A 23,895-nucleotide genomic window follows, 5' to 3' on the forward strand; every position below is an offset into this window, starting at 1 on the left:
GGCATTTCAAACCCTGATTCCAAGTTTTCCCTGTTATTTTTTGTATTTATATCAGTCATTTAATCAGAAATTTTGCGTGTCACGAGTAGAATCAAGCCACTAAGGCTACATTTACACTGCAGGTCTTAATGCTCAATACAGATTTTTCAGTCACATCTGATTTTTTTTTGTCTGCTTGTTCACACTACAAATAAAATGTGACAGCAAACGTGCTCTAGTGTGAACCCTCAAAGCAGCCCGCATGCGCAAAAGAAGACGCGACACACAACGCGCTCTGTTTAGACCCAGACCAAACAGTATTGTTTGACTGATGGCCGTAAATATAAAGACTTGTTTCAGACTTTACGTTTCCCAATTTTGCTTTAAGTTATAAAGTTATTTTGTTATTTACATATGGCCTAATAATGATCCTTATTGCTGATTTAGAGAGGAGTGGTGCTTCAAAGGATAGTTGCAGATTTCTGTCAGAATCTGTAGATTATACAGTACAAATAAAATGTTCACGTTTCTCCAACGTTGTCTTCCAAACAGTTTCACTCGATGGCCAGGAAGCGTTCGCGATGTCTTATCGGGCGCTTCTCCGGCGCTGATAATTGGCGTCTGTCTTGTGTCAGTGACGTAGAAGACAGATTTAATGCGACATGACCATTCAAACAGCAGTCGCTTTCTAAAGATCAAATCAAATCAATTTATTTATATAGCACTTTTCACAGGATAAAAACCACAAAGTGCTTCACAGTAATATAAAAACAGAAATGCATAAAATACATTAATAATCAAACATACAGCACAAATCTAATTAAAAGCCAATCTAAATAAATGAGTCTTAAGCTGCTTTTTAAAAGAATAAATACAATCCAGGCAACGTAATGATGGAGGGAGAGCATTCCACAACCTGGGGGCCACCGCTCTAAAAGATCTATGTCCTCTGGTCTTAAAACGAGTTCATGGGATTACCAACAGCCTTTGATTAGATGATCTCAGGCTGCAAGAGGGAGCGTGGGGTTCTAAAAGATCAGAAATGTAGGCAGTGGCATCACAATTAAAAGCTTTAAAAGATTTTAAATTTTAAATTTTTTTAAAATGAATTCTAAAATGTACTGGAAGCCAGTGTAATGAACACTGGTGTAATGTGCTCTCTTTTTCTTGTCTTAGTTAAGAGCCTTGCAGCAGCGTTTGGGACTAACAAACAACCAAGAGTCCACCTTCGGCTGATTAGAGTGAATCGACTCTTTACAGGTGCACACCTGACAGATGTCCTCCAGATGTTGTTGGTCTTTTATTTTTATTTCTAAACCACACCTTCGGCTTTCACATGCCTACAAATATCTCAAAGTCTCATAACACAATTACCTACGGGTGGCTTCCACATTAGCATCTGCTGTACACTGTTCTTTCTACAGCAAAAAATTAAACTTCAAATCTGAGCAAGCACGCTAGCACGCTGCTACAGGAATATTCACAGAGAAACCCCTGGATCCCCCCACTGAAATGACCGCTGCAGCACCGTATTTATTTTTTGCTGTGTTTTACTTACATCTATTTGAAACAGTGAGTGTAAAAACAAAACATTATTTTATTTTATATGCTGGAATATGCAGAAAATAGATTTAAATGTTAAGAAAATTTCTTCTGTGATTAACAGTCAACAGTCAGTTCAACAGTCAGACTGTTTCTCTTTCTTGGACAAGTAATTAGTAACTAATTACATTTTTCAAGTAACTTGACCAACACTGATGGGCAACTTTGACATGCAGAAAATCAACCCTCTCAGACCTACTTTCAGTTAAAACGTTGACATGTGTATAAATTGAGTAAAGCAGCATGTCTTAAAGCAAATTAACCCATACCTAGTATAATCAAGAAAAATCATTACATGATAGTGAGCTTAGACTTGTTGAAAATGCAGGGTTGTGAACTGAGCTTTAGTGAAACACAACATACTGATATTCAGCTTTGAGTGGAAAAAGACAGAAAAACAACATGTGGATCCTGGAATAATGGGAGCTTCCATCTTTAAAAGACTGAAGAGCAAGAAGTTTACAAGGAATCATTCAGAACAGTTTAAAACATCAACTGATTGAATTCATGAATCTGAAAACATGTTTCTGAGTGAAAGAGACAGACATGTACAGACTGAACTATCTGTTCAACAGTCAGAGTGTTTCTCTAACAGGAGACACTCTTTACACTCAACTCAGCACAGGGACACTGAGGAACCAGAAAAGAGGTAACCAGTGTAGCTGTACCCTAATCGAAACCCAGGATAAAGAGGTTCAGTGAATGTGGTGTTGAAGGTGTGAAGGTGGATCAGAGTGTCAGAGGAGACTCTGTAGAAGGACAGAGTGCCAGCAGGAAAGTCCACATACACTGCTACTCTGTTAGAGACAGAGGAGGAGGAGGAGGAGATGGGAATAAGAATTTGCTTGTTATTGTGCCAGACACAATGAGGACCACCAGCAGAGCATTCCAGACTCCAGGACTGATCATTACACCCAAACAAACAGTAATTAATATCTAGTAGCTCTCCTTTCCTTCTGATTCTTCTGTAACTCACTGATATATCAACATTTCCTCTCCACTCGACCTCCCAGTAACAGCGACCAGTCAGACCATCTCTGCACAGCAGCTGATACCAATCAAATCTGTCTGGATGATCAGGATATGACTGATACTCCTCCGCACGTGTCACCTTCCTGTTGTCGTCAGACAGTTTGAGTTCTCTGTTCACTGTGTTTGTGTCGATTGTGAGTTGACAGGAATCTGATGGAGAGAACAAACACAACCCAGCTGCAGTTATTGATCCATCATCTGTTCATTGATCGACACTTTGATGATGACTCCTGACATCAGAGATGTGAATGAGTGATGTAACAGTTTGAAGATGGTTGAATGTGTGCTGCTTTGTTTTCATGAATCACATTAAAAACACACTTACACTTCTTCAGACCTGGTCTCAACCATCGGACTCCAGCAGGCTCCACCCTGAAAGGAGGAGGGGGGTCAGACCAGCACAGTCTCTTTCAGCATGCACACATGGACATTACATGGCTCTCGTACACATACTGTTAGACACTGATAAAGGAACAGTCCAACATTTTCACAAATACACTTCGAGCTGGGCAATATGGGAACATATTTGTATATTTTAAATACAATTTTATATAAATAAAATCAGTATTTCTGTCATATTTAAATGGTTCCTTTTTTTTTTGCTGAGTGAGATGGTAAGATAGATGTTGAATTTAAAAAGCACTGAAAAACATTATGAAGTTAAATCAATAACATAGGTACAGTATAGGTGTATATATAAAGAGGTAAAATCTTATTTCATACCAGTCTCAGTTCCATATAAATATGTCTTAATGCATCATCACTCATGCAGGAAAGGAAATCCCAGAAAATGTATTCTATTCATCCGTTAATCTAGACCAGGGTTATCAAACTCATTTTACACTGTGGGCCACATACAGCCCACTTTGATCTTAAGCAGGCTAAACCACTGAAACTCCCCTTTCTGTCAGTGTAGAGAAGTCAAACATTTAACTCTTTTTCTGCATGTTAAAGATAAAGCTGCTGTGACAAAGAAAGATCTGTCAGCATGATTCTTTGGAATTAAATTGTAAGAAATAAATGTGTAGTTCTGGTAGTTCTGGTAGCATATGGCCCAGACTGTCTTTTTGTTTGTTGTTGTTGTTGTCATGGTTGTTTGTTTGTTTCTTTAACTAGTAATTTAAAAAAAGACTTCTATAATAGAAAATGAAAAACATAAGCTGTGAACATAATACAACACAAACTCTCGTAGAGGATACAAAGTCAGAGAGAAAAATTTTGAAATGACAAGGAGCAGGCGCATCTAGTCCGTCAGTATCGTAAAATCTTTGCTCTGCTACTAGTACACTTATTCATGTTTTGTCAGATGCTGGTAGTGCCACTCCTTTCATATAAACCATAGGTTTACTTATCAGTTTGATAACTAGCTTTGTGAGACTGCTTGTCCCCATTTCTGATGTTAATGTGAGTGAAACCAGGTCAGTAAAAGAAAATTCATCTATGTTGCCCTTGCTTTGTAGTAGAGGGCTCAGCTCTTCCTCCTCTATCAGACATTCTCTCCATACCTGAGAGTGTCCAGTCTCCAGCCTGGATCCTTCAGTCCAGCCAAGAGCAGCTTCATTCCTGAGTCTCCTGGATGATTGTAGCTCACGTCCAGCTCTCTAAGATAGGAGGGGTTGGACTCCAGAGCTGAAGCCAGAGAATCACAGCCCTGATCTGTGATCAGACATCCTGACAGTCTGCAGACACACAAAATAGCAATACAACTGCTTTAGAGCAGCATGGGAATAGTAACTGAATTGAGCGGAGATTCCAGAGTGTGGAGAATTAAGCAGAGCAAATAAAGAGAATCCAGAGTTTAATTGGACAGGTTTCAGGCCTGACCAGGAGAGATGAGGAGGTGAAGCTGCAGACAAGGTGGGTGTTGGATGATCAGAGGCAGATGTGAATGAGATAAACTTTGACTGTTCTACTTTTCAGGACAGGGTCGAAATGGTTTCTCCTGGTGGATCTAGGGAGTTTTGAATCACTAAATAGTGCTAAGGAGAATACTTCTGTGGGTTGAGCATCAGAGTCGGTTGTGCCCATAATCCATCCAGCCATTCGCTTCTGCTTATCCTTTTCAGGGTCGCGGGGGACGCTGGAGCCCAGCTGCCATAGGGCGAGAGGCGGTGTACACCCAGGACAGGTCGCCAGTCTGTCGCAGGGCTAACACACAGGGACAGACAACCATTCACACTCACATTCACTCTCACATTCACGCCTATGGGCAATTTGGATTAACCAATTAACCTTAACACGGGGAGAACATGCAAACTCCACACAGAAAGACCCCGGCCTGATGGTGGAATTGAACTCAGGACCTTCTTGCTGTGCGGCAACAGTGCTAACCACCGTGCCACAGTGCTGCCCATAATTTAAAATTTTGACTCTTGTTTTGAGCTTCTGGTACTCCAGGTGCTGACATTCAGATGCTTGATTGGCACCAGATTAGTGCTACTGAGTAAGAAGTTCAGATTTTTTCTAAGCCAATTTGATCGTAGGATAAACTGTGAAGAAGATATGGGGAACACTATCCTGATTGGTGCTCTGATAGAGTAATCGCATTTGGTAGAGGTAATGTGACTTGTGTGGAGGGGCCTCGCAGTCGCTGGAAAAACAAGTCTCCAGAGACTACTTTCAGAATTTCTGAGTGGACTCACTTGTGACAAATTTTTCCTGAATTTATAATCTAGCATGGCAAAAATGAACAGAAAAAAACAAATAATTTTTGGGTCCAAAGATTTTGGGTACTCTGGCGTAATCACCTGTTATCCAGCTATCATCATCATACATCCATGTTTAATTCAAAAACATAGGAATATTTTCTCTCACTTCTTCCTCTAGAAACTCTTAGCTCACCAATCACAATATACTTCAGGATAGTTTCTTTTATTAAGTACGTCATGGTTAGATGAAATGTTCTATAAATGTATGTTTAGTCACTCTGTCCAAGCACTATAGATCCCAGACAAGCTCTTGGCTGTGTATCATGCTTATATTTCTGCTTATTTAAGGATCCCAGTATAGAGGCACACACATACAAACTGAATCAGTCACAAGTCAGATATTGGAACAAGTTCACTAATCAAGCTGTATTTCCCATTCATCATATTAATACTTTAATTGTATTTGTATAATAATAATTATGTAATAATTAAAATTATTTACCATTAGCAAAGGAATAGACAGATAAACTTTTATAGCACTCTAACATTTTAAAAACAAAAGGCTGGATTTTGACACCTTGCACCATAGTTCAGCTGTAATGTGAAGTGACAGAGTTAATCTCTTTCAGTCCCACCTCTCTTGACAGTTGTCACAGCTTCAGTGCAAAGTTTTGGATATCCTAGAACTGCATAAGCATTTCCCCCTATAACTGAACTCACAGACAAATTCCAAGTCATTACGGCAAAGTTTCACCACCAAGTTCAGTGTGCAGCAGTAGATTTGGTGCACACTAGACTTTGTGGACCAGTTATTATTAACGTATGATACTAGCCACTAGCATTAATATGTTTTAAATGGGTAGAATTTGGAAGATTTAGAGAAATGGTAATGTGCCAATACATATTTACAGATACGATTCTAAATGAGTTATCATCTAAATGATCATTTATTCATGCAATAAATGATCTTTATTGAAAAGTCAAAATCCTTACATGAGAATTTCCAGTTTACAGAGTGTACTCTCCACTCCGGAAGACAGCAGCTTAACTCCTGAATCCCCCAGGTCATTGTCACTTAGGTCCAGCTCTCTCAGACTAGAGGGCTGGGAGGTGAGAACTGAGGACAGAGCTTCACAGCTTTTCTCAGAGAGTTTACAGCCACTCAGTCTAAATTTTATTAGGAAGAAGACAGGAAAAAGAAATACTGGTGTTAATGAGTATTCCTACCTTAGTGAGAGGTTACTAGATTTGGAAATAACAAAAGCAGTCCCTTGTGTTAAACAAGTCAGAAATGGTGCCGTTTACTTTGACTTAGAAAAAAATACAAAGAAACAATAATAGCATTCATATAGTTCATATAATTACCTAAAATAGTTAAAATGTATTTTTGTAATTTTATCAAAGGTATATCACTTTATCTTACCTGAGAGTTTTCATCTCAGTTGAACTCTTCACGCCAACAGAAAGAAGCTTCACTCCTGAATCCTGTAGGTTGTTGTTACTCAGGTCTACCTCTCTCAGACTAGAGGACCGGGAGCTAAAAACTGAGGACAAATCTTCACAGCTTCTCTCTGAGAGATTACAGCTCCTTAATCTAGATTTGTAAATAAGTAATCTTGTTTAATTACTGACTGAATCCTCCATTTTATGTTAAACAAATCAAGAATTAAATTAAAATGCTTAAAATACAAATATAAAACAAAGTGTGAATGAAATCGACTTACCAACATTTTGTAATGTATTTTTTTTTTTCAATTGATAGAAACACAAAAACAAAAATAAATGAATAAGCAGTATCAGTTCGTCTGACCTGAGACTTTTGAGTGTACAGTGTGGACTGTGCAGTGCACTACAGAGATGCTTCACTCCTGTATCCTGAAAGTTATTGCTACTCATGTCCAGCTCAGTCAGACTAGATGAGTTCGAACTGAAAAGTGTGGACAGATCTTCACAACTTCTTTCTGAGAGGTCACAGTCACTCAGTCTGAAAAATTAGGAAGACAAATAACACAGGTGTTAAAGATGAATCATGCTTACTAAGGGAGCTACTAGATTTTGCAATATTTAATGCTAGTTTAGAAATAGAGCTCACTATTGTCTTAAACTCATCAAAAAAAAATTTTTAATGTGTAAAACATTCAAATATTAAATATGGGACATAAATATTTATGTAAACAGATAAACACATTACCACTTCAACTCACACAAGAACTTCTAGTTTACAGTGTGGACTCTTCAGTCCAGCAGACAGAAGCTTTATGCCTGAATCCTGCAGGTTGTTGTTACTCAGGTCCAACACCCTCAGACTAGAGGACTGGCAGTTGAGAACCGAGGACAGAGCTTCACAACTTCTCTCTGTGAGATTACCATGACTCACTCTAAAAAATTATAAACAATAATTCAGTTAAATTCCATCTTATTAATACCACAACAGCTGCACTCAAAATTTTTAAGACGACAAAAAAAGTTTTTTATGCTTCATTGAAGAGTTACTTGAATTGGCAATATTTTATTCTATTTTACGACCGACTGGAGTCCTTAAAGCTTTACCATTCATAGAACTCATTCCATCAATGTTTTGACAGACTAAAACAAAAACTGTCATTTAGAAGAGCCCAGCAGCAAATGAATCATGTGGTTTGAATAGTGCTAGAGCAATATCATATTAGGGTTGACAAACAAGCAGGAGGAGCAGTGGGCAGGCGTTATCTGAGGAATTAAAACCCAACAAAGAAGCATAATAACAAACTTCAACTGTGTAAAAAGCATGTTCCAGGTAATACCAATCGTTTTGCATCATCTGAAGTGATAACCTGTGCAAAGCACACACATTGCAAGATTGTACAGAACCTGCCACTCTGTCTTGTACTATGGTTTACATCATAAAAATAAAGATATAAAGTGGTGTCATGAATGCTTTTGCAGTCCTTGTCGTTTCCTTTAATGTAAAGCTGGAGGGTAATGACTAAATGCAAGACACAGGAGACAAAAGAGCACTAAAATAAAACAGGACCTAAAGAAATCCAAAGATTAGAGATTCTTTGTACATTTGTCACACTTAAATGTTTCAGATCATCAAACAAATTTAAATATTAGAAAAAGATGACACAAGTAAACACAAAAAGCAGTTTCTAAATGCAGGTTGTACCACCCTTAGCAGCAACAAATGCAATCAAACATTTGCAAAAACTGGCAATGAGTCTTTAACAGCACTGTGGAGGAACTGTGGCCCACTCATTTAATTAAACAATATTGGTAGGCTTCCAAGCATGAACTACCTTTTTAAGGTCATGCCACAGCATCTCAAACAGATTCAGGTCAGGACTTGGACTAGGTCACTCCAAAGTTTTCATTTTGTTTTTCTTAAGCCATTTAAAGGCGGAATTGCTGCGTTTTGAATTATTGTCCTGTTACAGAACTCAGACCTTCTCCTTCAAGATGCTTTGGTACACAGCAGAATTCATGGTTCCATTTACCACAGCAAGTCTTCCAGGTCCTGTGGCAGCAAAGCAGCCTCAGATCATCACACTACCACCACCATATTTAACTGCTGGTGTGATGTTACTTTTATGAAATGCTGTGTTACTTTTACACCAGATGTAATGGAATACACACTGTCCAAAAAGTTCAACTTTTGTCTCATCAGTCCACAGAGTATTTTCACAAAAGTAGCCAGAGTTTAATGTTGTAGATTTTGACTGCTCTTAGATTTTCTTAGATTGTTTATCCAACCTAAAAAAAACTAATATTTCTTTGTGGAAATCACCTTCTTAGTGTACATTGGTGACTCATACCTAGACCTAACAACATGACAAATGTAGTAGTTTACTGTAATTTATACTAAAATATAAGAATTCAAAGGCAAAACAACATGAGTGTGAAGTTCACTTAACTATTGGCAGTTCTTATTGGTTATATCTTTTATTTTTTAAGAGAGAACAAACACTTGATCTGACCTTAGAGTCCGTAGTTTACAGTGTGGACTCTTTGCTGCAAGCGACAGAAGCTTCACACCTGTGTCCTGCAGATTGTTGTCACTCAGGTCCAGTTCTTTGAGACTATAGCAGTCGGATATGAGAACTGGGGACAAAGCTTCACAACTTCTTTCTGAAAGGTTACAACCTCTAAGTCTAAGGAAAAACAAACAAACAAGAAGACAAAAAAAACCTGGTGATAAAGTGTATTCATGAGACAAGATCTGAGATTATCCAGTATTTCTAATAGCAGGACTGGCTGGAATTCTTACAGATATAATATTAAACAGTGACTTCTACTCCATTACTAAAAATTCAAAGGTAGCATTTTTTGGAAGAAGTCAATTTATTTAGCACATTTAATTAGCAACAATTATTACTGTTTATTGTTGTTGCTTGTTAAAAAACAAAATATGACTTGATCTGACCTGAGAGATTCCAGTTTACAATGTGGAATCTCCACTCCAAGAGACAGAAACTTCACTCCTGAATCTTGCAGGTTATTATTGTTCAGGTTCAGCTCTCTCACATTAGAGGACTGGGATCTGAGAACTGAGGACAGAGCTTCACAGCTTCTCTCGGAAAGGTTACAGCCACTCAATCTGAAAAAAAACAAAACCCCAAAACAAACAATGATATTACTACTGGTCACTAACTTATTCTGTTACTAGTCAACAGTAATCATAGGTTAAATATAAATATAGACTAGAACATATTCCCAGGTGTGCATGAGGTCCGCCCTGAGTTCCTGAAGGCTCTGGATGTTGTAGGGCTGTCCTGGCTGACACGCCTCTGCAATGTGGAGATCAGGGGCAGTACCCCTGGACTGGCAGACCGGGGTGGTGGTCCCTATTTTTAAGAAGGGGGACTGGAGGGTGTGTTCCAACTACAGGGGGCTCACACTCCTCAGCCTCCCTGGGAAAGTCTATGCCAGGGTGCTGGAGAGGAGAGTCCATCCGCTAGTCAAACCTTAGATACAGGAGGAAAAATGAGGTTTTCGTCCTGTTGTGGAACACTGGACCAGCTCTTTATCCTCTCGAGGATACTGGAGGGCACATGGGAGTTTTCCCATCCAGTCTACATGTGTTTTGTGGACTTGGAGAAAGCATTCGACCGTGTCCCTCGGAGTGTCCTGTGGGAAGTGCTATGGGAGTATAGGGTGTCTGGCCTATTGCTACGGGCCATTCGATCCCTATACAACCATTGCAAGAGCTTGGTACACATAAGTCGAACTCGTTCTCGGTGGGTAATGGGCTCCGCCAGGACTGCCCTTTGTCACTGATTCTGTTCATAACTTTTATGGACAGGATTTCTAGGCACAGCCAAGTGGCGGAGGGCTTTAACTTGGGTGGTCTCAGAATCTCATCTCTGCTTTTTGTGGATGATGTGGTTCTGTTGGCTTCATCGGGTGATGGCCTCCAGCTCGCACTGGAATGATTCACAGCCGAGTGTAAAGCGGCGGGAATGAGGATCAGCACCTCCAAATCTGAGGCCATGGTTCTCAGCCGGAAAAGAGTGGAGTGCCCACTCCGGGTCGGGGAGGAGTTCCTTCCCCAAGTGGAGGAGTTTAAGAATTTTGGGGTCTTGTTCACGAGTGACGGGAGAAGGGAGCCAGAGATCAACAGATGGATTCGTGCTGTGGCTGCAGTGATGCGTACGCTGTACCGGTTCATCGTGGTGAAGAGAGAGCTGAGTGTAAAAGTGAAGTTCTCAATTTACCGGTCAATCTATGTCCCTACCCTCAGCTATGGTCATGAGCTGTGGGTAGTGACCGAAAGAACGAGATCGCGCATACAAGTGGCGGAAATGAACTTCCACCGAAGGGTGGCTGGCCTCTCCCTTAGAGATAGAGTGAGAAGTTCAACCATCCGGGAGGGGCTCAAAGTAGAGCCGCTGCTCCTCCACATCGAAAGGAGCCAGTTGAGGTGGTTTAGGCATCTGACAAGGATGCCCGAACCACAGATGGATGGAACAGACTGCATGCCACACAGTGGCCAGTGAGTGGCATCACTCGATGAGTTACAAGAGTGTCTCCTTCATAAAAATCAAAACCCACATTTTTGAAACCTGATAACAACGAAATGTTTGCAAAAAAACTAACATCGTGATCCTAGAGTCTGACAAAATGGCAAACATCGAGCAGCAGGCACACCATGCCCTCAACATCCTCCTTTGTTGTATTATTTGTGTCTGATACCAATAATGGTACAGGACTTTCAGCCGCGTTGCTATATCAACCCAAGCACATGAAGTAATACTTATTTGTAATGGAAAACAACTAAAACTGTGTCAAGTCAAGTTGCATTGAGTCGAGCCGAGTATGTACTAATGAAAAAGGACAATGTGTGAAATATCCTCTTAAAGTCTACTAGAAGATGTGAATGCAGCATCAGGGACAATCCCTACAGTGACCATCACTGAAACCAACCAGCTGATGTACACTACAACAAAACTGATCATCCTGACCAGTAGGGATGGGTACCGGTATCCGGTGCCATTATGGCACCAGTTCTGTGCTTCGGTGCTTTTTTTTTTACTGAGATGTCATACACTTTGGATTCTAGCCAATCATTTTACCTTTGCAAGCGTAGTAGGCGAGCCCAGGTACGTACATTCTTTTAGAGCAGAAATACAGATTAAACACGCCCAAGGCAAAGCAGTCAAAGTCTGGCTGTACTTCACAGCAAAAGATGCAAACTCAGCAGCCAGCAACAAGTGCTTTAAGGTGATACTGTGCAAAGGAGGTAACTCCTTGAATCTGATGAAACACCTGGCGACGCATAGCGTTTTTTTAAAAGCCGAGAAATGCACCGTACTTGATAGCTTGCTGCGAGACCTCACATTGAGCACATATACTGCGGGTGTGGTGCCTGTTATCGGTCCCGGAGTTAGCAACATCCCCCAAAAACCTGAAGAGCAGAGTCCTGGCCCCTAGCCCTGCCAGTGTAGCAGAAATGATGACGGATGATGATGATGGCAGCAGCAGCCGTTCTTCTCTGCGTGAGTAGCTTCATGTTGTTCGTGTGTAATTTACGCTGAGTGGGCTAACTACGTTATTAAATTAATGCATGTAAGGTGAACTAGCAAACACCGTCGTAATTACATGCGGCTGTCTTCTTGTTTGATGGCAGATACTCCTTTCACCCTGGCTAAAAGGCTAAAATGACAAAAGAAAAAGTGGGAAACAGCTAAACATGAGAGGTTTTTGGATAAAGTTCGTGTTTTTTTCATTGATTAAGCACTGCTTCCAGCCAAGAGTGATACCAGAAATCCCCTATAGCTGCAGAAAAGGCTAACATTGTTATCTTTTTACAAAAAAACAGCTAAACATGAGAGTTTTTTGGACAAAGTTTGTGTTCTTCATTCTTTAAGCACCGGTTCAAGCACTGTTTAAGCACCGACACATTTCAAAAGTACTGGTTTGGTACTGGTATCGGATAAAACCTAAATGATACCCATCCCTACTGACCAGAGATGGGTAACGCATTACAAGTAACATTACAAGTAACGTGTTACAAGCAATGTTACATGTAACGTGTTACATGTAACGTGTTACTGTAACCCGATTACTTTTTTCAAGTAAGGAGTAAAGTAAGGGATTACTATTGCAATAAAGGTGATTACTGTTACTTTCCCGAAAGCACGCTGCGTTACTGCATTACTAAAACCGTGATTTTTTTGCGAGAGTGTCTCATGACAATGACGTAAGCGAGTGCAACGTTCGTGGCAAAAGCTGTGTGCAGATCAACAATGGATAATATATCGAGTGCAGGAGAGCATATGACTGTGCAGTGTTTAAAGCGTGGAAGTACTGACTTTACTTTGAGTTTGATTCCGTATAAAGTGACAAAAACATTAGTGTCCGCTGTTCACTGCATGGGAAGTAAAACTATTTTTAAAGCGAAAAAAAACCCCTAAACTTCAGAGCAAGCACTGAATATTAGTGATGGGACTTCTGGCTCTTTTTAGAGAACCGGCTCTTTCAGCTTGGCTCACTAAAAAGAGCCGGTTCTTTTGGCTCCGAACCGGCTCTTCAGGTTGTTTTGTTGCTTTAATTAATTTATTATTAACAATAATATAAAATTATGCACAAAAGGAATTACTAATGTTAAAAAAAGTAGTTTTATTTATATATGTTTATATATAAATATATGCGGTAGCTCCTAGAGACAAAACACGTACAAACTCCAAAAAACATATCTAGCATTAACTGAACTTCCAAAACAGAGCTACCTAGAATTAAATTACACAGTTGAAAGCATATGTGTATTGTTTGTGTACTTATACACAAGCATACATATATATTAAAATAATTTAAAAAAATGTTCATTTACCTGTTACTACCACACACCAAATCCGGTCGTTGGTACTTGCTGGCTTGTGTAGCCACTAAGTAACAACAGCTCAACACTGGGCCTAGCATTCTGGAGCACTTCTTTTGTCTTTTGTACGTGTTTTGGAGTTTGTACGTGCTTCGGCGTTTGTACGTGCTATGGACTTTTTACGTGTTTTGGAGTTTTTACATGTTTTGGAGTTTGTACGTGCTTCAGGGTTTGTACGTGCTCCAGAGTTCGTACGTGTTTTGAAGTTTGTATGGGCTTTGTCTCTAGGGGCCACCGTAAATATACTTTTATTTATTCACTCCACATAAAATGTAATAAATAAATGATATAATACAAAAACCAACTATTCACATTTCAACTTTTAGCTATTTAAATTTTCAGCTTTTTCCTTTAAAACAAATTTAAAGTGAAGCAACGCAAAACACTGCAAACCACAACACAATTAAATATAAATTTAAATATGAAAACAAAAAGAAGATGCACATTCTCTGTCATATGGGCCTGCACGAATAAACTTCTAATGTGACGTTGTTGTCCCTGCCTCTCTTTCTCTCTCTTTCCCTCCTGCTCTGTTCCTGTGCTACTGCGAGTGTAACTACCGCCCCTCCCCCCTCTTCCCAGCGTAAAGCACAAGGCTCGCATGCGGAGTGAAGCGGAAAAAAGTGCGACAGAGAGGGTGAGAGAAAGAAAAAGAAAAAAACCCACGGCTCGCGATAAGGAGCCGGCTCCCGTCGTTCACGTCAAAGATCCAGCTCTAAGAGCCGTTTCGTTCGCAACCGACACATCACTACTGAATACGCTGCAACTGGAATGTGAACTTCACAGAGAAACTGCCTTAGAACTGTAGAAAAGTGTGACAAAGACAAGGAAGCAGCTAATAAGCACAACAAGCTGTCTATATCTCAGACCATGCCAAGCAAAGACCAAAAACTTTGGTTAACCGCTTGAAGAAGTATACCAGAGATATTGAAGCCAGGAGAATAAATCAAATTTGATCAAATATTCTCCACTTAACCATCTACGGTGTAATCTCAGGGGCGGGAGAAGTGAGGGGTCACTAGGAAACCTGCAATCACCAAATACCTGCAGAGAGTAAGTCACTGGAATCAAAACAAGAAAGCTTCGTAACATGCATGGAGGATTTTACCATACATGGGAAGCCATAACCAAGTGGCCAGCATAGTATACAGGAACACCTGTCGGGAATAGAGCCTAGAATTTCCAAGGCTGAAATCCAAATTGCACCCACGGTTGGTTGACAATGACCGAGATAAAATCATACCAAAATTGTGCATACTGGTTACATTTTATATCACCTGACAAATCAAAATGGATTAATGTGTGAAGATATAGCCCTGTGGCTGAATAAAATCGCTGATTCAATTAATCGATGGATTTCTCCAAGTTCGATTGCCAGTTAAATCATTATTTGTATTTATAGAAAGGTATAAGTACACATTTAATTACAGAGCTTTGTTGGAGGCTTGGACCACGGGCAGCAGCCTCAGAAGAGCCTCCTCTGAAGCAGAGTATTTCTTCAGGTCAAACACATCCAGATCTTCTTCTGATGACAGTAAGATGAAGACCAGAGCTGACCACTGAGCAGGAGACAGTTTGTCTGTGGAGAGACTTCCTGAACTCAGGGACTGTTGGATCTCCTCTACTAGAGAACGATCATCCAGTTCATTCAGGCAGTGGAACAGATTGATGCTTTTCTCTGCGGACAGATTCTCACTGAGCTTATTCTTGATGTACTGGACTGTTTCCTGATTGGTCTGTGAGCTACTTCCTTTCTGTGTCAGCAGGCCTTGTAGGAGAGTCTGATTGGTCTGCAGTGAAAGACCCAGGAGGAAGCGGAGGAACAAGTCCAAGTGTCCATTTGGACTCTGTAAGGCCTTGTCCACAGCACTCTGAAATAAAGTCAGCCACTCTAAAGAATTACTCCGCTTAAAAGTCTTGGAAGTCAATTGCTGTTCTTCCAGCAGATTGAGTCCAAAGTTGATGAAGTTCAGATGGACATGAAGAGCAGCCAGAAACTCCTGAACACTCAGATGGATGAAGCAGAACACCTTGTCCTGGTACAGTCCTCTCTCCTCTTTAAAGATCTGTGTGAACACTCCTGAGTACACTGAGGCTGCTCTGATATCGATGCCACACTCTGTCAGGTCTGATTCATAGAAGTTCAGGTTTCCTTTCTGCAGCTGATCAAAAGCCAGTTTTCCCAGTGACTCAATCATCTTCCTGCTCTCTGGACTCCAGTGTTGATCTGTCTCAGCGCCTCCATCATACTTGACCTTCTTCACTTTGGCCTGAACCGCCAGGAAGTGGCTGTACATGTCAGTCAAGGTCAGGGTAAACTTTCCACCCTCTCTGGTTTTCAGCACATCCTCCAGAACTGTAGCAGTGATCCAGCAGAAGACTGGGATGCAACACATGATGTGGAGGCTTCGTGATGTCTTTATGTGGGCGATGACCCTGCTGGCCTTCATCTCATTGCTGAATCTCTTCAGGAAGTACTCCTCCATCTGTGGGTCAGTGAACCCTCTGACCTCTGTTACCATGTCAATACATGCAAGAGGGATCTGATTGGCTGCTGCAGGTCGTGTGGTTATCCAGAGGCGAGCAGAGGGAAGCAGGTTCCCCCTGATGATGTTTATCAGCAGCACATCCACTGAGGTGGACTTTCTAGGGTCACTTAGGATTGTAGTTTTGTGGAAGTCCAGAGGAAGTCGACACTCATCCAGACCATCAAAGATGAACACAACCTGGAAGTCTTCAAAGCTGCAGATTCCTGCTTCTTTGGTTTCAGTAAAGAAGCGATGAACAAGTTCCACCAAGCTGAACTTTTCCTCTTTCAGCACATTCAGCTCTCTGAAAGTGAATGGAAATATGAACTGGATGTCCTGGTTGGCTTTGTCTTCAGCCCAGTCCAGGGTGTATTTCTGTGTTAGGACTGTTTTCCCAATGCCAGCCACTCCCTTTGTCAGCACTGTTCTGATTGGTTCATCTCTTCCAGGTGAGGCTTTAAAGATGTTTTCTTGTCTGATTGTTGTTTCTGGTCTGGCAGGTTTCCTGAATGCTTTTTCAATCTGTCTGACCTCATGTTCATCATTGACCTCTGCAGTCCCTCCCTCTGTAATGTAGAGCTCTGTGTAGATCTGATTCAGAAGGGTTGGGTTCCCTGCTTTAGCGATCCCCTCAAACACACACTGGAACTTCTTCTTCAGATTAGATTTAAGTGTAGATTGACAAATTCCACTCAAAGTTCCTAAAAGAATAAAGAAATAAAAATATCAATGAAGTGCACATGATAATTTGATTTCTGTCAAGAAGGACTGAATACATCTTGGTCATCTAAGTAAGTAAGTAAAATTTATTTATATAGCACATTTTCACAGATAAAAATCACAAAGTGCTTCACAATAAGATCAGACATACAAGTTAAAATTAATTAAAAGCCCGTTTGTATAAAAATGTCTTCAGCTGCTTTTTAAAGGAGTCAGTAGAGTCTAGACAGCGTAAAGACAACGGCAGAGATTTCCACAGCCTGGGTGCCAGTGCCTGAAAAGCCTGATCCCCACGTGTTTTAAACCTAGTACATGGGACCACCAGTAGCCTCTGACCTGAAGACCTAAGTGCTCGGGATGAAGCATGAGGTTTCAACAGGTCAGAGATATACTGGGGAGCTTCACCACGCAGAGCTCTAAAAGTTACAACTAAAATTTTAAAATGAACCCTAAAATTTACTGGCAACCAATGAAGAGAAGCCAAAACTGGAGTAATGTGTAACCTCTTGTTTGTACCAGTTAAAAGTCTTGCCGCTGCATTCTGTACAGACTGAAGGCGATCCAGAGCTGATTTGTTGAGACACGTAAAAAGACCGTTACAATAATCCAAACGAGAAGAGATAAAAGCATGAAGAATTATCTCAAGTTCTGCCTTTGACACCAGTAGTCTGAGTTTAGAAATGTTTCTTAGATGATAAAAACAGTTCCGGACAAGTTGTTTAGAGTGTACCTCAAGAGACATTGAACTGTCAATTATAACACCTAAGTTTCTGAGACTCGACTGAAATGAAGGGTCTAAAAAACTGATATGCTGCCTAATTTCTGAGAGCATGTGATCAGGTGCAATAATCAAAGTTTCTGTTTTATCTGCATTTAACTGAAGGAAATTGTCATTTAACCATTGTTTGATTTCTGACAGACAATTATTTAAACAAGACAATTTATAAAACTCAGAAGTTTTGAAAGAACAGTATAACTGAATGTCATCAGCATAGAGATGATAAGAAATATTATTGTAACATCTGATAATTTGGCCTAGAGGGAGTATATACAGCAAAGAGAGAATAGGACCTAAAACAGATCCTTGAGGTACCCCAGAAGGCAGAACTGATGTTTCCGACAACACATGATTCATACAGACAGTAAAGGATCTCTCAGATAGATACGACATAAACCATTTTAAAACAACAGCAAACAAGTCCTTCAGCCTATTTATCATGATGCTGTGATCAACAGTATCAAAAGCAGAGCTGAGATCCAACATAACCAGTGTCTGCTGCCATCAGAATGTCACTAGACACTATACTGCAAAACTAACTACACTATCACTGTTTGGGGACTGCACTCATGTACTATTTTGCCCCATTTAGCAAATCTGGCACCAAATCTTTAGAGAAATCTTCTTACTGCTCTGCAGACGATCAGCCAGCTCCTCCTGGTTCATTCTCCTCAGGAAGTTAAGTGTGATCTTCTCAAATGCCTCTCTGTTGCTCTTCCTCTGCTCATCATCCTCTGTCTGACTCTCTACGCATTCTGGGTAATTTGGACTCAGAACCTTCTGGATTTTCTTCAGCTCGTTCTTCACAAAAGTGATGATGTTGTTCTCCAGCCGCTGGAACAGAATACTTTATGAATGACCCAAACAGACTGAAATCATGGAGCCAAACATCAGATCCATGTTGGACACACTGACAATCCACTGGTCTACAAAGAGCCGCATGGAGATGACTGTGAACAGAATAGATGTAAAAAGTAGTTGTTGTACATGTACAGACCTTAAATATGAAGTCCAGGTGTGTTTGATGCTGCTGGACAGACTGACCACTGTGAACCTCTGAGCTCTGCTGGTCCACTCTGTGGAGGAATCATGAAGAATTAGGTCAAGCCTGAATTTCCCTGGAGATGGTAAAATTTAACGGTCTTGCAAATTGACCGAATTAAGAGCTCAGCTTAGTGTTTTTCTGTGAGACTGAATGGCAGTTTTGAGTTTTAGGGTCAGCACTCGGAGAAATTAATCTCAGTCAGTGGAAGTATTTCAGGGTTTAAACTGAATCTCACTTTTAAAAAATCAGATAGCTTTATTCAGGGTGTTTGAGTTCCTTACTTATGTCCAATAGGCTGACACTTCCTTGAACGGAAAGTATATTTTCCTATCTGGTCACTGTTCACGGACAAAGATGGATTCCATGAGTGTTTTACGTTTCCAGCTTTCACTAACCAACCTGCATTGTATACAGTAGTCACTAAAACATTCACATGTGTGTAACAAGATGCTTGATATGGATGCTTTTATTTTGCTTCTTTATTATAACTTTGGCTTTTAGAAGGCCTTTCTGACTTTTCTTTTTAAGTTTCAGTTCAGTCCTTGAACCATCGGGGGTGGTTAGGCTACTTAACACTGACCTATTAAAAAAAGCGCCAAACTCAATGGATGAACAAGTGTTGTGCCTACACAAAGAACCAATTTTAACTTGTATCTCTGAGAATGTTGTTACTAGCACCCTGATTTAAATACACATAAAACACAAAAACATATAAAATGGCATTTTCGTGCCAACAAGGTGATCCCAAAGGGTTATTAGCTGAAAACTTGGCATCTTATACTTACATCAGAAATAGGAAAGTCTCTCCAGCAAAGACAACATCCAACATTTCTAACTACATCAAGCAGTTAATCACCTCTCAAAGAGTTTATGTTACTAACAGCTCACCTCTCTGCAGCAGACGACTGCAGTCCTTTAAAATCAATAAGGTCATATTTAGACTGGTCACTCTTTACGGACACACAGCTGGGTCCAGGTTCACGTCCAGCAGGTCTCTCCTTGATCCTGCTGGAGAGGAAAAGTTGTGTTTTTCATTTGCAGCCAGAGAAGCTGATGAAGAATTAGAATATCTTCATCATCCCAAAGAGAAACAGGTTTTCAGGATGAGCATGAGCAGAAGGAAACTCCAAGCTAGTGTTGGCAGTGTAAGAACAGAGCGCCACCCAGAGGTAAACACAGTCATTTACACTGTGCAGGACTATTGATGAATGTACATGTTGGATACGTTTTATAGAATAAATAAATTCCTCGCTCAGTGACTTCCTTTGAGTGGAGATAATTGATCTGCATTTCAGGAGTGGGACACATCTCATAGACTCCCCCTCTGGTCCTCAGTCTATATATACAAATCCTGCCTCAATCTGGCTCTACGATTTGGTGGGACTGGCCTTTGACAGTAGAGCTCATCAGCCTTTCCCAAGAAACTATTTAAACCCTATCACTAACGGTTTAACTGAAATTAAACAGTTTGATGAGTAGCAGCTATTTGAGGGATTTCTTAAAAACAGTAATGGCTTTATTCCATGTAAGAAACAACTCATCTCACAATTAAAGTCACTTTCCAACCTGCATTGTATTCAATAGTCACTAAAACATTCAACGTACTAGCCATACATCTGATAAAACATTGTCAAAGAATTATTTAAGCCTGGACTGAACACTTATTTTTATCCAGTATTAGTATTCAGTAGTATACTACAGTTCCAATAAACTCCACCAATTTAATGTCTAAGATGAAGAGGAGCAGAAACATGCACTGGTATCCTGGATGTTTGACCTGTTTTTCTGATAATTAACTGGAAAAAAACTTCATGAAATGCATTCTGGGTAAACTTTAAAACTGGCCATACCACTACGTGGGACAAGTTGATGCTCAAAACAGGTTAGAAGATATCTCAAGTGTCATTTTTACATACATGTTGATGTCAGGCTCATCTTGTACCCATGATTTTTTGCATCAAAATAAGTTTGTAATTTTAACTCACTAATTGATGAAGCCCTTTTATTTTGTCACTTGCAGTTACCTGCAGCGAAATTGGACTGACAACTAAGAACTGTCAGTGCTTGCTGAAGAATTTTTATGCTCTCATAGTTTTCAGCTCTTGTTTTGTCAGTTTGCACTGTTGTAATGGTTTGCTTGGGTATTTAAAGTTTATTGAAGTAAATCCTTTCTCCTCAGGTATGAGCCAGGTGGTTCTCCTCCTTATGGGGTTTTACCTTTAATTAAATAAGTTACCTCATAAACTACACTAAGGATGCAAGTAAAACTTAACATCCTAAATGTGAAATTAAAACCTAGTATCAGTTTCTGTCAATAACACTAAAGAGTATGCTCAAACTTTTTAGAGTTATTGACAGACAACAAAAACACATTAAAGAGGATAAGGCTCTGATAAGGTTAAGCGGGAGAGAATGGATGGTCTCCAGGTGTGCAAAGCTTGTAGAGATTTATCGCAACAACTTTTGTAGCTTTGATTTGCTTTAACTGCAAATCAAGGGTGGTTCAATAAAAGTACTGATTCAGGGATGGGGGCTGCATACATCCTGTATGCATTCGACACTTTTTACATTTGTATTTGTATAAAAATGGATTTTAATTTACGCATTCATTTCTGTTGATGTACAACATAAAATCCCAGTGAAATATACTTAAGTTTGTGTTTGTACAATATGGAAAGGTTCAAGGGTATGACTACTTTTACAAGGCACTGTGAGTGAGAAAGAGCCATGTCAATTGTTGTTTTTGTTTAGTTTGTTTTCCTTTGCAGAATCTGGAAATATTTGTAAAACTATCAATTAACACAAAGCTCTACATTAGTAGCCGTGTACTGGGCAGTGCAGAACTGTGGTTCACAAAGAATGCATTCAAGTGCACCATTTAGTGTAGGTCACCTGTGTTTTAGTTCAACTCACAGTCAGTGTAGGTACAAGTGTGTAACAAGTAGAGATGGACCGATCCGATATTACGTATCGGTATCGGTCCGATACTGACCTAAATTACTGGATCGGATATTGGAGAAAAATAAAAAATGTAATCCGATCCATTAAATATCACGAAAGCACCTCACAAAACTTGCAACACGCCGTAACTCGCCTCAGAACGTTAGCACGTCGGAGCAGTATGCATCACGTGATAGAGCGGCTGTGGCATGCGGGACCTGTCGGTGGTCTGGATAGCATGTGGAGCTTCGCTAGCAACCCGGCATTTCATCTCCGACAAAGTTATCCCCGAGAGAAGTAAAGCAAGTGTGTAAGTCCATCTCTGAATGTTTGTAAAGCATTCCCACGTTAAGCTTAACAAGCGACTGCCTCTTCTTGCTGCTACTTCAATCATGAAACTGCTTAATGATCAGCTGATCGGCTTTTCTGTCGCGAGTCCGTCTCTCTTGTTTGTTTTTGGCCCACTTTGCACCAGAAAGAGGAAACCAGCGGCTGAACAACAGCAGCACGTTTAAGCTTGATAAGCTGTTGTTAGATTTTATTTAATATTACTTTCTACTCGAGGATCTTTTTCTACGTAGCTGACGGCTGGTAACTGTGCAGGGGCGGATCTAGCAAAGTTTAGCCAGGGGGGCCGATAGGGCATTAACAGGGGAAAAGGGGGCACAAAGACATACTTTTCTTTCTTATTCTCATTTAAAATGTCGAGCTTTTAATAAATAATTGTGCAGTCTGCAATTTTGTTGAAGAAAGATGTTGAATCTATTTAATATTTCTTGAAAAATAATTGATTTCTGTGCATTTTTTTTCACACTGCATCAAATTAAGGTTGATTACGTCGATTAAGCATCATGAGGTGGCGCGTGAGGGGTGGTTCCCTATTTTTTTATTTATTTATGTTGTTGCTGGGAGTTGGAACCCTATTAGTTAGGTTGCTTAATATTTACGCTAAGTACTCTTTAAAATACCAGAATAGGGAGGATGGTGCAGGTCTAAGTTTATTAGATTGATCAGTATTGCTGAACTATGAAATATTTTTTTTGTATACAGGTATAACAGAATAGCTTTAGTGTAGTTGTTGTTTTAAACTTGAGTATGAACTTGCAGACTTGCAAAATGCAGCAAGATATTTAAAAAAACAGTTTTGTTGATTAAAAAACACTATATCGGATTCATATCGGTATCGGCAGATATCCAAATTTATGATATCGGTATCGGTATCGGACATCAAAAAGTGGTATCGTGCCATCTCTAGTAACAAGATGCTTGATATGGATGCTTTTATTTTGCTTCTTTATTATAACTTTGGCTTTTAGAAGGCCTTTCTGACTTTTCTTTTTAAGTTTCAGTTCAGTCCTTGAACCATTGGGGGTGGTTAGGCTACTTAACACTGACCTATTAAAAAAAGCGCCAAACTCAATGGATGAACAAGTGTTGTGCCTACACAAAGAACCAATTTTAACTTGTATCTCTGAGAATGTTGTTACTAGCACCCTGATTTAAATACACATAAAACACAAAAACATATAAAATGGCATTTTCGTGCCAACAAGGTGATCCCAAAGGGTTATTAGCTGAAAACTTGGCATCTTATACTTACATCAGAAATAGGAAAGTCTCTCCAGCAAAGACAACATCCAACATTTCTAACTACATCAAGCAGTTAATCACCTCTCAAAGAGTTTATGTTACTAACAGCTCACCTCTCTGCAGCAGACGACTGCAGTCCTTTAAAATCAATAAGGTCATATTTAGACTGGTCACTCTTTACGGACACACAGCTGGGTCCAGGTTCACGTCCAGCAGGTCTCTCCTTGATCCTGCTGGAGAGGAAAAGTTGTGTTTTTCATTTGCAGCCAGAGAAGCTGATGAAGAATTAGAATATCTTCATCATTCCAAAGAGAAACAGGTTTTCAGGATGAGCATGAGCAGAAGGAAACTCCAAGCTAGTGTTGGCAGTGTAAGAACAGAGCGCCACCCAGAGGTAAACACAGTCATTTACACTGTGCAGGACTATTGATGAATGTACATGTTGGATACGTTTTATAGAATAAATAAATTCCTCGCTCAGTGACTTCCTTTGAGTGGAGATAATTGATCTGCATTTCAGGAGTGGGACACATCTCATAGACTCCCCCTCTGGTCCTCAGTCTATATATACAAATCCTGCCTCAATCTGGCTCTACGATTTGGTGGGACTGGCCTTTGACAGTAGAGCTCATCAGCCTTTCCCAAGAAACTATTTAAACTATTTAAACCCTATCACT

At 40.0% G+C, this 23,895-nt stretch overlaps 1 protein-coding gene across 5 annotated transcripts in view; it reads right to left on the minus strand.

The window, feature by feature from the left end:
* Nucleotides 1-589: 589 nt before the first annotated feature.
* Nucleotides 590-23,895, minus strand: part of LOC308395849 (uncharacterized protein) — a 33,540-nt gene continuing 10,234 nt past the window's right edge. For 2 of the 5 annotated variants that reach the window (XM_080880872.1, XM_080880869.1), the window contains 14 exons: nt 23,332-23,451; nt 19,577-19,696; nt 18,641-18,719; nt 18,273-18,477; nt 15,046-16,846; nt 9,664-9,837; nt 9,218-9,391; nt 7,466-7,639; nt 7,072-7,245; nt 6,685-6,855; nt 6,255-6,428; nt 4,119-4,292; nt 2,939-2,985; nt 590-2,763 (listed from right to left, as the gene is read on the minus strand). In XM_080880872.1, the coding sequence (XP_080736998.1) occupies nt 2,198-2,763; nt 2,939-2,985; nt 4,119-4,292; nt 6,255-6,428; nt 6,685-6,855; nt 7,072-7,245; nt 7,466-7,639; nt 9,218-9,391; nt 9,664-9,837; nt 15,046-16,846; nt 18,273-18,477; nt 18,641-18,719; nt 19,577-19,696; nt 23,332-23,451 (4,153 nt within the window). In that variant the 3' untranslated portion in view covers nt 590-2,197. The remainder of the gene's footprint in view (nt 2,764-2,938; nt 2,986-4,118; nt 4,293-6,254; nt 6,429-6,684; nt 6,856-7,071; nt 7,246-7,465; nt 7,640-9,217; nt 9,392-9,663; nt 9,838-15,045; nt 16,847-18,272; nt 18,478-18,640; nt 18,720-19,576; nt 19,697-23,331; nt 23,452-23,895) is intronic. The other 3 variants (XM_080880870.1, XM_080880871.1, XM_080880868.1) reach the window with 3 other exon arrangements.

The sequence above is a fragment of the Rhamphochromis sp. 'chilingali' genome, assembly GCF_963969265.1.
Source record: "Rhamphochromis sp. 'chilingali' genome assembly, chromosome: 1".
NCBI lineage: Eukaryota > Metazoa > Chordata > Actinopteri > Cichliformes > Cichlidae > Rhamphochromis > Rhamphochromis sp. 'chilingali'.